We start from the raw sequence: 15,257 nt of genomic DNA, 5'->3' as shown, positions 1-15,257 counted from the left end.
GAACTATGCTTAAATCTAACCTCTGCCATTTATTAGTTATGCTATATTGCTAAGTAACTCAGTCTGTAAGGACAAGATAGCAAAGTTGTTCTGAGGAGTCTGAGAGGTCATATGTTTAAAATATCAAGCACGGAGTTTTAACAGTGTTTATTAAACATTAATTTCCTTTTGTTTCTCCTGCTGCCTCTCCTGGATTGTGCAGCTTCCTTAAGTGAACGAACAGTTTGGTCAAGAAAGCTAACAGATTTCCCTACAAAAACTTTTATTTCAAATACCTGTAATATCTGATTTACTGGACAATTTAAAAATTAATTCAAGACTAGCAAAAATAAAACAATTAAAGAAATGGTCATAGTGTGCATGTTAAAAATTGGTAGAAGAGACAGAAGGGATTCCATTATTGATAATATAAGCCACATTACGGTTTTTGGCAATGTGAGAAGAATGTCTGTCTTTCCTATATAGTATTTAGAATAAATAAAACTTCTTAAACTTGACGGTATCTCAGGTTTCCCTGAGAATCTATTGAATGTTGTTGTATGCTATAGACTTCCTCCACAGAAATATGTACATACTCGCCATTACATTTCATATGCTTTTGCACTCCCTAGGTTAAGAACTTCTGACCTTGTTCACAGAGACATATACTAACCCAGAACTGAAAGTCACGGACGTTTAATGTAACAGAAAGAACATGGGGTATGGTGTCAGAAGACCTTGAATTAATTCTTCTCATTCTGATATGTAATAGATATCCAAGCTTGGGCTCATCATGTCACCTTTGGATTATTACTTCTCATCTGTAATTTGATGAATAATCATCCTTGCCTACCTCTCAGGGTTGTCGTTAGAATCAAATGAGAAAATGTATAGGAGAAAAGAATACTATTAATTGTAAATGACTTTATAATTAAGTATTAACATTCCCTGGAAGTCTACCAAATTTATAAATACAGGAGCAAGTTTGAAAACCCCGAATTATTGAAATACATGGAATATATCATACCAGAGAATTCATTTAATATATAAAAAAACATAATAATAAAATTAACCATTTTAAAACTATTCCTATACACTTTGTCAAAATAATCATGGCTGAAGCACTTACATACCTTTTTATAGGAAATCTAGAAAAATTTCAAGTCCAAATCTCTCTCTAGGATTGAAAAATTTAGATATTTTGAGGTTCATAACTCAAATCCAAGGAGAATAAAATGAATAGTCCCATATTTCTCTCTACCCTCAAAGAAAAAAACTATCTGAGATGGAAAAAGTCATGCTGATTTAATTTTCTTTCAAGGACACAAGGAAAGACAAAGCCTTCTTTGTGTGACAAGCATCCTTCCATTTCAGCCTAAGTAGAAAATGAGTTTCAGAAGTTCTTTTCAAATGTTAGAGAAAAAAGATATTAAAACATTAAAATAGGCTATGAATTTGATTGAATATTCTAACCACAACGACATCCATCTAAAATGACAGATCTTCATGTCAGCAGTTTAAGTTTATTTCCTTATCCTAATTCTTCTTCTTCCGGACCTAAAGCTAAGAATTATCACCAGGACACACTTCATCCTCTAAATAAGACTAATATTATCCATATTCCCTTGACTGACTTCTTCAAATAACAATTCTATTAACTTTTTTTAAAAAATAATACTAGGTTTAAAGAAAAGTTGTAAAGATAGTACGGAGAGGTTGTTGTATATCATTCACCCAACTTCCCCTAATGTTTATTTCTCATATAACCATAGTATATTCATCAAAACTAAAAATTAACAGTGTTAAAATACTATTGACTAAATTATAGACTTTATTAGATTTCTCTAATTTTTCTGCTAATGTCCTTTTTCTGTCCCAGGATCCAATCCAGGGTATAAACTTACATTTCCTCAACTTGTCCCCTTAGCGTCTTCCAATCTGATGATTTCTCAGTCTTTCATTGTCCTTTATGACCTTGAAGCGTTTAAAGAGTACTGGTCAGATATTCTGTAAAAGAGTCCTCAGTTTTAGTCTGACGTCTTGTCCCAATTAGACTGAGGTTATAAAGTTGGAGAATAACACAAAGGTAACGGGCCCTTCTTACTGCATCTTATTAGAGAATGGGTTGCCTCAAAAGAAGGCAACTGATTTAGGCTACTGAGGTCTATGAATGTCAGAGTAATTAACTGGAAAAATAAAATAGGTATGGCTATATTTGAACCCTGTTTGTGGAAAAGTTTGTCAGTTATATAAGCTTTCAACTTCTCCATATCCATTATATTTGCTACCCCACAGGTCTCTAAAAAGATGAATAGTTTTTTAAAACTGTTAAAAGGTAAAGGGCCCTTGGATTTATTTTTAGCAACACAGAAGGAACATGGGTATGGGGACACTGCTTGACACTCAGCAGCAAGGCTTATGGGGGAATAAAAATCCCATGGGATACAGTGGGTGGGAGCAATGACTAAAGCATCGGAAAGCAGATTCAATGCCTGCAGCCTGCAACAAAAGAAGAATGGCAAGCATAGGGAGAGGGTACAGGCCCGAGAAGGAACCCTGGGACCAAGCAATTCCCTAAATTCAACTTAGAAATACAAACTACCTTTAGATTTGTGTGTCTGTATTAATGCAAAAATCATAAGCTTTCTAGAGAATTATGCGCAGGAATACTGCTATCACAGGGCAATATCGCCATTTTCACTATTCTCTTTTCTCTCAATGTTCCCTCCATTCTCATTATTACTCTAATTTTGACCCTCACTAGTTTTCAGTCTGTCTCTACTCTTCCCCTACTTACATCCACCCATTCTACTACTGCTAGAACATTGATCTTTCTTCTGCTTAAGAATCGCTTCATGAACAAAATCCAAATAATTCGTCTGGCCCTTAGAGCCCTCTGTGACCTGACCCCAGCAAGACTTGCCAAATTTATCTCCTCTGCCCCCACTCGTCTTCCACCTTGCATCCTGTGTAAGCACATCTCTGAGACGTTAATCTTGCTGTTTCCTGCTCTGTAATAACCATTCCCACTTCCGTATGTCTAAACCCTTTCCTTTCTTCAAAACTGAGGTCAAAAGCTATCTCCTCAATGAAAATTTTTCTAGCTATAAGTGATATCTCCCAGTTTCTTAATCCTCTTAATATTTTATCTTTATGTTTTATAATGTGGGTCAATTTTTACTTTGTAATATATATATTGCTTAATGACCTTAGTAGATCAGAAGCTCCTAGGTTCTTCCCATTGTCTTATTTATCTTTTATTTCCCACAGCGTCTATTAAAGTATCCTGCACAAAATGTGTTGAACAAATAAATACCTTCATACCAAATACTGTATTTATATGAACTTGGTTATTTGTAAAATTGGTATATGCATAATTACAGATTTGGAAGTGCCTCTCAGAAGAAGCATGATGTTTTAATATTATCAATAACAACACTTTGATTTCAAAATATTTCTTTTAAAAATTTTGAACTGGCCTAGAAGTGGCTTAATAAAATGAAACAAGTAGAAGAGTCTGCAACAGGGTTTAGGGAAAGTAACATGCTCGATTCATAGCAACGACATCAGTTTGCTGAGACATGCTATGTCAATCTTCACAAAGGTCACCAAGAGCTGGGGGACGGGAGTATTTTTTTTCATTCAGTTGACTACAGCTGATATATAGTTAATCATTAGGAGACTAGGAGGACAGATCATGCCCTGTTCTAAATGGGGGGTTTAAAATAGAAATGCACTGAAAAACATACAGACTTTCCAAAGTGTAATAGCATTATTTATATTTAAACCTGAATGTACTCAGTGCCTTTTTCTGCATAAGCCCTGTCTGGCCATTTATTAACATTAAAATTTTAGTCTAATTTGTTTTGCTATGAACTTAACAAGATACTTGGTACAATGTGATTAAAATATCTTCTAAGACAAACCGTTTGGTACTATACAAACATTTATTGAAGCAAATGAACCATGACAAGACAAAGGCTGAGGTGAGTTACCTGCTTTTGACCCAGATGACTGACTGCCTTTTAAAATTTTATCTTCAAGGAAAAAATAATACAGAACACCAAAAAACGGTAATTTAAACTAGATATTGGTATGATTGGAAGAATAATAATTAAGGTATAAAATAAAAATTTTTTAAATAAAATTAAAGCTATATGGCTTTGTTTTGTTTTCTCTAAAATAGTGTAAGAAAATGCTAGTTAAGAGATTTCTTGACTTTGGCATACGGTGTATATGCAACTGTATGTCCTAAAGTCACTTCAAAATGAACATATTTGAAACCTAACATCATCATGTCCCTCCAACTTGCCTATTTACCTTTATTCTTTATCCATTAATGGAATATCTCTTCACTCATGTACCTAAGTCAGAAAGAAACATGGGAGTTATCTGTCTTCCCCTACTCTATACATACTATACACATATATTTAGTCCTGTAGAGTTTATCTTCCAAATATATCTTACGTTGGTTCTCTCCTCTCCAGCAACATTGCTGATGCAAGTATCAATGTCTCAGATGAGGCCTTTAACCTCTCTTGCTTGAATTGTTACAATAGTCTTCTCACTGGTCTCTCTGCGAGAGCTCACTCTCTGTCCACTAGAGTAATTTTTCTAAAATGCAAATCTGATGTCATTCCTTTCTCAATATTTTTCACTGGATAAACTAATTTGCATGACATCAGTTCCTTCATGGCCTGACTCTATTTATTCTTCATTCATTCATTCTATTGATTCATCAAGTATTTATTAAGTCTACTTTATGCCAGGCACTGTGCTAGGTGTTAGAGATACAACAGTAAACAAATAGACAAAGGTTTCATCTCTTACTCCCCTCTCTCCTTCAACCCTTCCTCTCCACCATTACCAAGTGTTCCTTGCCTTCAAGGAACAGCCACCTGCAATCTACTGAAGATGTCTTATGCTTTCATACAAACTTCTACTCATTCTTAAAATCTCAATATAAAAATAACTTCCTCTCTTAAGACCTATCTGAATAGCTTGTGTCCTTTATGAATATTCACATTTTGTTTGCATTTCTATCTTTCCTCTAGACAGTAAATTCCGTGAGCACAGGGATAATGTCTTTAACACATAGTTGGGAAATGCAATGTCTTTATTAAGTGAAACAAGTAAATAAAATGACAAAGCTTTCTTCAATTGTTAATTGTACCTAATGATCAAATAACTTTTCCTTGATCTCTCCAAATTACAGGCAAAGTAATAAATAAGAGTTTACATAAGCAGCTGTTACTCCCATTTATTACACAAGAGATGATTTTCAGAGCCCCGTGTGAACACGAGCCTCGGAGATTTTGTCATCTTTCTCTTTGACATTTATTTCAACATAAGTTTACTTCATGAGCAAAATTTTTCTCTCTGTCCTGAGGAACAGTCCCATAATTAAAAATGAAAAGTAGTAAATATTTCAAAATACAGTATATAACAACCACCACAGATTGTATGGAAAGGATATTATACTACCATGCACCTTGTATGCTAACCTACTATGAATACATTTTTAAAAATCTCAAATCTGTATATCATTGCCTACATATAAAGTCAGCCCTGACAATATTTTACAGGTTGTATTAAGAAATTCAGGCTGTTTGAGATAAAATGCTATCTAACTTCTCCATTCATTTATTAAGCATATGTCCAAATGTAAATCAAGAAAACATCAGAAATGCATTCCAAAAGTAAAAACGAAAAGTTAAGATATTGTGGACCAACTCCTTCCCAATTAAACAGGTTGGAACACCAATGGTGATGTGAGGGGGTGGCCATCTGTCAGTACATAAAGGACTTTGTGTTTGCACACAAAGACATTGCTCAACCCACATCTGGCTCCTGGAGCCAAATTCTACCCTCACTGGGACAACTCCCACTGAAATATATGGGCATAAAGAAAAGGGAAATGAATTTTTAAAAAGCCAGCTGTTCATTCCATGGACATTAGATGTTTGAGAGAAACAGGACAGAATTGAGTCCACTTTTCTACTTTTATTTATTTTTAAAAACAGAACAGAGAGGATAAACAGAAGAGAATTTGAGTAGGTGTTAGGAGATCAGATTTCTCATCTCATTATATAATCTTATAAAATTCACTTGAATTTGCATGGTTTTTTCCTCCTGATAAAGTCTTCTTCTCGTCTAACTTCCCAAAACATAACTTAGAAGGCACATATTAGTTCCCACCTTTTCTAGAAAGGCTTTCTTTATTACTTCAGCTTATTCTGTTCTTTTCCTACTCTAAAATATGCTACTTAGTAACCTGGCATACATTTATAAACTGTTTTGTATTGGCTATTAGTAGTTTCATATATTTGAGTCTGGCATAGGTTATAAGTTTCTTGATAAGCACAAAAGTGATATTGTTTTCACTCCAAAGATTTTACTCCTCTTTTGTGATTCTATTCCTCACTTTTCAACACAAAAAAGATTCAACTAAAAGAGATGGCAAAATAATAAATATGTAATCTATAATTATTCATTGAGGGGCTGATCCTATGATGTTCTCAATTTCTGCTAAGCAAAAATGGATTGGTCCTTATCAAGAAGTTATTTATATAGCATGGGCTACAGCACACTGGATTCAGAGTCTGATTATCAGAGTATAACCAGAAGAAAAAGTCTTACAAAATACCAAATAGTCTGCAGCACAGCATCAAACCTTCTTACAATACTCACTTTGCTCAGTATCTGAGATTTTGAGAAAGGCTATACAGCATAGTAGATAGGAATACATACTCTAAACCCAGATTGCAAATGATTCAATATTTTACTTCCTGGCTATTAACTTGTAAGTTAGGCAAATTACCTAACTTGGAATTTTTTTTTCCTCTGCAAATGGGAATAATGATGATGATGACGACGACGACGACGACGACGACGACGACGACGACGACGATGATAATGCCAACCTGATATGGTAGCTATGAGGATTAAATGAATTACTTTGTACAAAAGGATCAAAATAGTGCTTAGCATGTGTTCGATTAATTTTAGCTATTATTATTACTCTAAAATGTAGGTTTTTTCATGAAAATGGAAGAAAATAATCTAAATATTTTTTTCTGTTGAAATGAACAACTCCCTCTTTCATCTATCAACAAAAACAAATACCCCAATCTCTACTCATAGCCAAGTCTGGTTGACTTAATTCTTCTTGTTTATGAATCACCAATTAGATTCCTCACTTTTTTAAAAAACAGATTCAACTCCCAGGTAGTTATAAAGCCAATTCTATGTGCCAGTCACAATGTAAGTGTGCGCGTGCACACACACACAGACACACACCCTCATAAAACTCCTTTATGTTACATACATTAATCCTGTTTTACAGATGAAAACACTGAGGTTCGGGAAGATTGAACCTCTTAATCAAGGTTGTAAAGTTAGTAAGTGGCTAAACTAAGAATGGAATCAAAATCTACTAATTTCAGGATCTGCTTTCTTTCTACTACATATCACACTACTTGCCTATAATTTCCTTCTTCCCTTAACTCACCGGCATATAATTTATAGCAGAGCAGAACACAGAGGTGTTTCCGCATAGTATACCATTTGTTCTTGCCAAAGCACATAGTTCTGCAACTTCCTTTCTGGTAGTAAGAAATGCAGTGCTCAGAGCTGGATTTAGAGTTCACAAGCCTTCCTTCTGAAGACTTCCTTTAAGTACAGGTTTTCAAGTGACTTTTATGATATACCGCATGTTCTGACAAATTGCCTGACATACTGAAATATATTATTAAAAATTTTTTAAATTAAACATTACTTTGCAGTAACCCATAGAAAAGAAGTATGGATTTATTTTTTAAATTTTAATGTGCTTATCTTTGGGGCCAAAGACAATGAAGAACTAAAGCATGGAAGAAAACTTTTTGGAAGAGAGGTTAACAAACTGAAAGGCCAAAGTATTGTTAAAGTCTTCTACAGACATTGAAATTATCCAGAATTACGACAGACACAGTATCGGATTAATAACAGTGAGCCATGTGAAAAATACAGGCGAGAAGAGGGAACAGCAACAAGGAGGCGTCACAGCACAGCCTGTTGCTATAAGCTTCCAAGGTGGGGTTTTTCGGAAGGAGGAAGGGAGACCACTCTGGGAATGGCAATGAGGAGCAAGGAAAACACCTATTCCAACTCCAGGTCCAGAGGCGAGAAGGGCAAGAGAGAGAAAACAGCCATCACCTCTCGGGGCTGACAGGAAAATGAGATTCGTACAGATTTCAATTAGAAAATGATGATATAGGATATAAAAAATCAACATACTTTGTTAGTATGTAGCTAATATAAAATCATCTGATACTCATTAGAAAAAAGACTTACTAAATATAATAGAACCTATTAGGCACACATAGGAAACAGTTTATGTTGACTAGGTAATAATGATAATATTGGTATCGTGTACCTCATCCAGCATCAATCATTCATTACTGAAAATCAGATATTCTGTATGAAATGATAACAAAGAACTTATTTTCCAATATTTCAAATGAAAAAATTACAATTAATTACACGTCACCCAAAACCACTAACCGACTTCCTACAGTGTAACTAAAACACAGTAAAGCACCTATATGTAAGAAATAAGTCCCAGTGTAGGATGTAAAATGATTAAAACATTACTTCCTGACCAAAAACAATCCCTATGGTTTACAGTTGCTTCATATGCAATAACATACTGTTCCTCCTCTTTGATGACATATGGTACATTTTACAAATTGCCCACATGTGACATTCTACCAAATATATTGGGAATTTAACATAAGAATTTCCACATATTATCTTTTTAAATGTTGTATATGGTTTTATTGGATTTCTGGGCCATAAATACAAACTTTTATATAAGCCGAAACACAATAAATTGAGAGTAAGTACATTCTAGGATATTTGGGTATTAAATATCAAGAGGTTTTCTACTAGAAAAAACATTAATTGTGAAGTCATTCTGCTTCACAGAATAAATATTTGCTTATTACATGTGTTCAATTGGGCTAAATGGCAGCTTTAGTGCGTAAATTTAGACAAGTTAACTATACCCTCTAAACATCAAAATTCTCATATTCGAAGTGGTTAAATAACAGTAGTCTCCTCAAGAGAGTTTTTGTGACGATTACAGGAAATAGTGCACATAAAGCAGTTAGCAGTGCCCTAGCATACAGCACATTCTCAACAAATGGTTCCTATTATTTTTATTGTCTGTCTAGCAAGTCAGGTTGTAAAAATTTACACATGCGCTATCGTGCTTGATCCTTAAGACAAAACCACTTTGCAAAAGAAAAGATAAATGCTTAAATGAAGTAAAGTGACTTGACCAAAGCTACATGGTTAGCTGGCAATAACCACCATAATTAGAACCCTAAACCAGGGGTTGGCAAACATAGTCTTAAAGAGCCAGATAATAAATAATTTAGGCTTACAAGCCATCCCATCTCTGTCAACACTAGTCACCTCAGCCACTGCAGCACAAAAGTAGCCAAAAATAATGGGTAAATGAATGGGCGCATCTGCATTCAAGTGACAATTTACAAAAATGGGCAGTGGGCTGGATTTGGTTTATGGGTTGTAGTTTACAAACCCCTGCCCTGGACCTTTAAATTAATAGTTCAGTGTACTTTCCCACTACTTTATAGTTACTACTTGTTTTCGAATGGCGTTCTAGCCTATGTCACTTAATGACATTAACTGTCAGGAAAAAGATAAATCAGAAATAAGTTGTAAGAGACCTATGAAAACAGTAAGATATTATATAAATATTAGTATAATTTTTTCCCTCTTCTCCTGTTTCTAAAATTCTCTCTCAATTCTCTCCTTATTTTTTCTCTTCCATGGAAGTAGTTTGGCCTAGAAGTACTTTTCTATCCCTCTAAAAGTACTCAAAGCAAATGTGTCTGCAGGCTCTTATTCTAAAAGAAGTAGTGGATATGCCATTAAATACCAGAGTGAACAAATCACATCTTTTAAATTGGTAAGAAACATGAACCTTCTGAATATAACTTGTGTGGGCATGTTTTGGGGGAGTAAAGGGAGCAATGGTAAACGACTACTATATTCTCAATTTCAAATAACAGAAATTATCAGTTTTGTCATTATAAAAGCCATAGGGAAGGGTGATAAGGACACTGGACTTGGAATTGGAAGACCTAATTTGGAATTCTTTTTCTGCCACTTGAAATCTTTTTCATATAATGCTATACGTGAAAGGAGTTGTGATGATGAAAACAAGTAACTACTTTAACAAATCAAGTATAAATTTATTATTATTGCACTTGAAATTATAAACTCCTTAATCAAGTTCACTTCTATATTTTTAAAAGTTCAATATGATACAATATTGTACAAAATAGTACATTATAATTTATAAAGCATACAAAATATCTACCATTGAGTATAAAGAACATTTTTTGCCAAAGAGCTAACCTTTTTTTTTTTTTAATTTATGTCTACAATACCTTTTCTTCCTAAGTAGTCTCCCATCCAAGTACTAACCAGGCCCAACCCTGCTTAGCTGCCAAAATCAGACAGGATCAGGCTTGTTCAGGGTGGCATGACCATACCCCATGGATTGTGGCTCCACTGGGGTGTGAACCCAGGATCTTCTGCGTGTAAAGCAAACGAGCTAACTGCTACAGTAAAGAACCATGTCCAGGAGCTAGACGTTCTTTAAAAATATTCTCTCATTAAGCCAACAATAGTCCTTTGAAACAAAAACAAACCAGAATTTATTAAGTGACATGTGCTAGGCATTTTATATCATGCTACTCATTTAACCTTCACAACAACTTTAAGAAGAAACTGAGGCTCAGAGAAATGAAATAACTTGCAGAAAATGTGAAGCTCCTAAGTGCAGATCTTGGATTCATACTCAAGTTAGATTGATTCTAAAGCTTGTGTTCTTTTCTTTATACAACATCATCTCTTCAGCTTTTGACTTGAGATCCAAAAAGCTATGTGCCTCATACCAGGTCAAAGAATAATTACTCTCAGTATAGTAGAAGGCAAATCCTCAGATTCTGGGGCACTGTTCTACTAGATTAAGTTGCCTCCAAATAACATGACATTTTAAAAGTAATTTTCAGACAATTCCTGCGTAATCTAGTTTTGGTCCCCCAAAATGTGCTGGTACATAGAGTGAAACCAGTCTTTTTTCCCCAGCAGCTAAAGAAATTAACATATTATCAAGTTTAAGCCTTAAATGTTCAAAGAAACAGTTCTAGAATTTTGATGAGTGAAAAAAGTAAACCAATGAATGTGTTTCCTGAAACTCTAATGGTATGTTAATAAATGTAACAGGAACATTTCCACTGGAAATGCCTAGAAGTTATTGCTTCCAGAAAGCAACCGCTTTCTCAATATTTTTTTCCATGAAATTTAAAGAAACTATCACAAAGCAAAACTGGTGACTCAAGTGCTTCTAAAGAACTAAGTCTATAAATCAGAAGCTTTGTCGTCTTGACATTAAATATAATATACAAAATGAGGAAATAAAAGTATATTAAATATTGTGTAAGTCTATGGCTCCTCTTCCTCTCTTTAAGCCGGTCTGGTCCTTGAAAGTAAGAGCCTTTTTTTTTCCCTTGGTAAAATAAAATTAACTTATCCTCTACCCTCTGCTGCTTACCTGTTGCAGAGTATGCTGAGGGCTCCATGTGGACTACATTCACATGGCAGACAGAGCCCAGAAGTGTGATTCAGGTAAAAACCCTCTTTGCAGGTCTCACAGTGAAGCCCCTGATAACCCGGCTGACACTCACACTGCCCTGTGGTCTGGTTGCAGCGACTCACATCCAGGCTTCCCACCGCGGAACAGTTACATACATATTCTGCAAAGGAAAGAAGGAAAGCTATATTAATTAAGATTTAATGCTTTCTTTATAAAATGAACTATTTTTCTTAGTAGATGTTCATGACAATTTTGTAAGGATGAATAAAATAAATTCTAGTTCAAATTCACTTTCTAGCTTATTTAGTTTAAATTGGGAAATATATATAGTGAAGTACATAACACTGTGTATCACTCATAATTATGAGACTATTCTCAATTTCCTTTCTAGTACTCTTCACCTTCTAGCTCTTTGACCCTACGCTTCAATGTGTGGGGGTCAGTTTTTCTGGACTGGAAATCTCCCAAGGCAGGTCCTATGCTCGTCTACATGGCAGTGAGAGCACATGCTGGAAATGACATGTTAAATAATAAATAATCCCATTGTATATCTGCAAAAGCCTAAGTCTCAGATGATTCACTGTGATAACTTATATAGGTCAGACGAGATTGTGCTACAGCTAGAAGCATAAGCTAATATGTCCTTCCTGGGAAGAAATTAATAGAGAATTGAAACTTTAAGGAAATGATGGGATAAAGCCCAGATGAGGAAGTTTACAAGATCATCCAGATCAGTGGATTAAAAACAATCACAATTTTAATCTTTCCCAAATTTGAATCTCTTTCCCAAATTAAAAGATTAGAAAATAAACATTTTCTTTAGATTCATTTTAAACAGTTCTTTAGATGGAAATATTCAGTTCTTGGCTTTAGCCTTTTAATGCAGGTACATTTAAAAGTCAATTAGGATTTGGTTTTTGCTATTGTTTATGCTCATTTTATCAGAAAGAAAGTATTGTCAACATAGTCTGACACAGTAGCAACATAGGACTTTGCAAACATATGCAAAAACTTATAGTTAAAATCAACTACAGATAAAATAAAACATTGTACATACTTTAGGAATAGCGCCCATTCCAAAATAGCTATGAACCTAGGTTTAAAAAACCTAGAGAAATCTATGGTACTAATTATACTTCTGGAGAGATAAGGCACTATACAAAATGGCATCATACTGATAAACGTTTAGCTTGGAAAAATAATCTTTAACGTAATTTTTGATGATTTAAAAAAAGTTACTAGGTAACTGCAAATCCAGAGTCTTAAATAGAAGATTCTGAAGAAGTTCGTTTCTCAATTCTAGAAAAGGAAATTAACCTTCAAAATTCTTTGTCATCACAAGCTGTTTAACCGCACAAATCAAAAGAAAGGACCCCACAAATATATTACCACTTGGCCAACTCTATACCAATTCTATACCTCTCACATTTCTTCCATTCATTTTGGTATCAGTTTATCATCCTGTTCTTCACACCTCTTCTAATTTGTAAATATACCAAATGAATAAATCTGTATGGGTGAGTGATTGATTATTTTAGATATATTTCAAGCTGAGTGGTGAGTTAGTTACAAAACCTAGAGGAGAGCTCAGATTTCCTCAGCCTCAAACTTCGGAAAGCAATCAGCTTCCAATCTCAATTGATATTCTTATTTTTACTAGGCTATGTAAGCATGACATTTCTTTGATAGAATTACATTTTCACATTATTTCCAGTGTGTGTGTGTGTGTGTGTGTGTGTGTGTGTGTGGTTTTTATAAATAAGAAAGCCATGTTTAGTGGTCTGTAAACTTGCCAATTATAACTTCATGGGCAAGGCCTTCACTCCACCAAAAAAATGACCAGAACACTTAAAATAACATTTTTCTTCCAAAATCTGGAAGAATTTCAACATGCATCCCATTCTTCCTGCCGAAGCAATTTCATCACAAGTTACCTAACCAAATTACTCTGGTATTGGCAGAACTAGCTCAAAACATGGATGAACAGATTTAAAAACTCTAAAGACAGAAAAGTTTATTCTATTATTTTCTTACTAATGTACTTCCATCCGAAACTTGAATCAGTGTTCCCAATGAATGAGATAAGCTTTGAAGCATTTTTAAAAACAGAACCCAACGAATCTAAGAACTCTGAAACAAAACTAAGGTTTTTTCAGTAAAGTTCTAATAGATGAAACTTCAGTACTAATCAAGTTCATTTGTTATTATTTCTACAGAGTCAATTCAATTTCTTCATTATCCCCTGAACATATTCTTTCTAGTTCCATCTCTGAGTCTTCGCTCGTTCTGTTCCTCTTGGAATGCTCTCCCCTCTCCACATATTCAAAATCTTTCCCTCATTTCAAGAACCAGCTGAAATTTACTCCTCCATAAACTCTAATGCTATTGCCTCTAGTGGGAATCCATAACAACTACTACTTATAACTCTTATATGACAACAATTTGAAGAGGCATAAAGTAGTTTTGAGCACGGACTGTAGAGGCAGACAACTGCAGGTTAATATCTGGCCCCTTCACTTACTAACATTATGACCTTAGGCAAGTTAGCTTACCTTGCCTTTACTTGTATGTAAAAGGGTCTACTATAGTACCTATAACACTTAGCCCCAATACATACTCTGGAAGTGGTTTGGAGTACTGCAATAATTAATACAATCACTGGAAGAAAGGGATATTTGCTAAAATAACATAAACACAGTTCAAATGTCAGATTCATAGGCCACAGTTTTGTTATACCCTGTGGACAAGATCTGAAAGCCTGGAACTAAATTTATTGCCATGGCAGTTTTGGAAAATGTCTGGGAAACAGACTGCCCTGAAATTCAGAAATCCAAGTTGTAGGTCATATTAGTAGAGAATAAGAGGGGATCCCACCTGTTTCAGCCTCCATACATTACTAAAATGGGTGCCCACAAATACAATGATGAAAATAGAGGGTTTAGAATGAGGTTTCAGAGAGGATGAAAATGGCAATTATTTATTACACACCTGTGGTACTAATCATTCTAACACGAGTGGGGTGACTGGCAAATATTTCAGCAAGACAGACCACCCTCATGTCAGGATGGGGGCTGCAGTATTAAGACAAGAATATACTATTGTGTTAACATTCCTCTCCAAATTAACCAAACGAAAGGAAGCTGGAGCGAAGCATACCAACTGTCAGGGAACACTTGCATCTTTCCTGTTTGGAGCTCAGATTCGAGGCCTAATCCCAGTGAGTGACCTCAAATGAAATGACTCAAGTTAAATGAATAGTTATGTGCAACAGTAATAAACGTAAAGCACCACAAACATCCATTAGGTTGTGTCAGGATAACTTGCTTGCTTGTAAGTAGAGTAAATTCTAAGAGCCTTCACAGTTCTTGATATTCATACAGAAATAATGCAATTTACTAGGAGGCTGTCAAAATGGAAAGAAGAAAGGAAATTTCAATTGATAGAAGCAGTGGGAAGGACCTATAGCCAAAGACAAGAGATGAAGGGCTGATTTTTTTTAATGAGGTAGAATCATAGACACCAGAGAAGTACAAAGCTGTCTGTAACATGACTAACGGATGTTAATGGGAATGAAAAAATATGAAGAGGACATAAAAAGCTAATCACA

At 34.8% G+C, this 15,257-nt stretch overlaps 1 protein-coding gene across 1 annotated transcript in view; it reads right to left on the bottom strand.

Moving 5' to 3' along the window:
* The window catches only part of MEGF9 (multiple EGF like domains 9), a 79,372-nt gene that overhangs the window by 29,158 nt on the left and 34,957 nt on the right, over positions 1 to 15,257 (bottom strand). The window contains exon 2 of the mRNA XM_016155954.2: positions 11,609 to 11,810. Coding sequence (XP_016011440.2) covers positions 11,609 to 11,810 — 202 coding nt within the window. The remainder of the gene's footprint in view (positions 1 to 11,608; positions 11,811 to 15,257) is intronic.

The sequence above is a fragment of the Rousettus aegyptiacus genome, unplaced genomic scaffold, assembly GCF_014176215.1.
Source record: "Rousettus aegyptiacus isolate mRouAeg1 unplaced genomic scaffold, mRouAeg1.p scaffold_m13_p_3, whole genome shotgun sequence".
NCBI lineage: Eukaryota > Metazoa > Chordata > Mammalia > Chiroptera > Pteropodidae > Rousettus > Rousettus aegyptiacus.
This window is presented reverse-complemented; position numbering and strand designations above follow the sequence as displayed.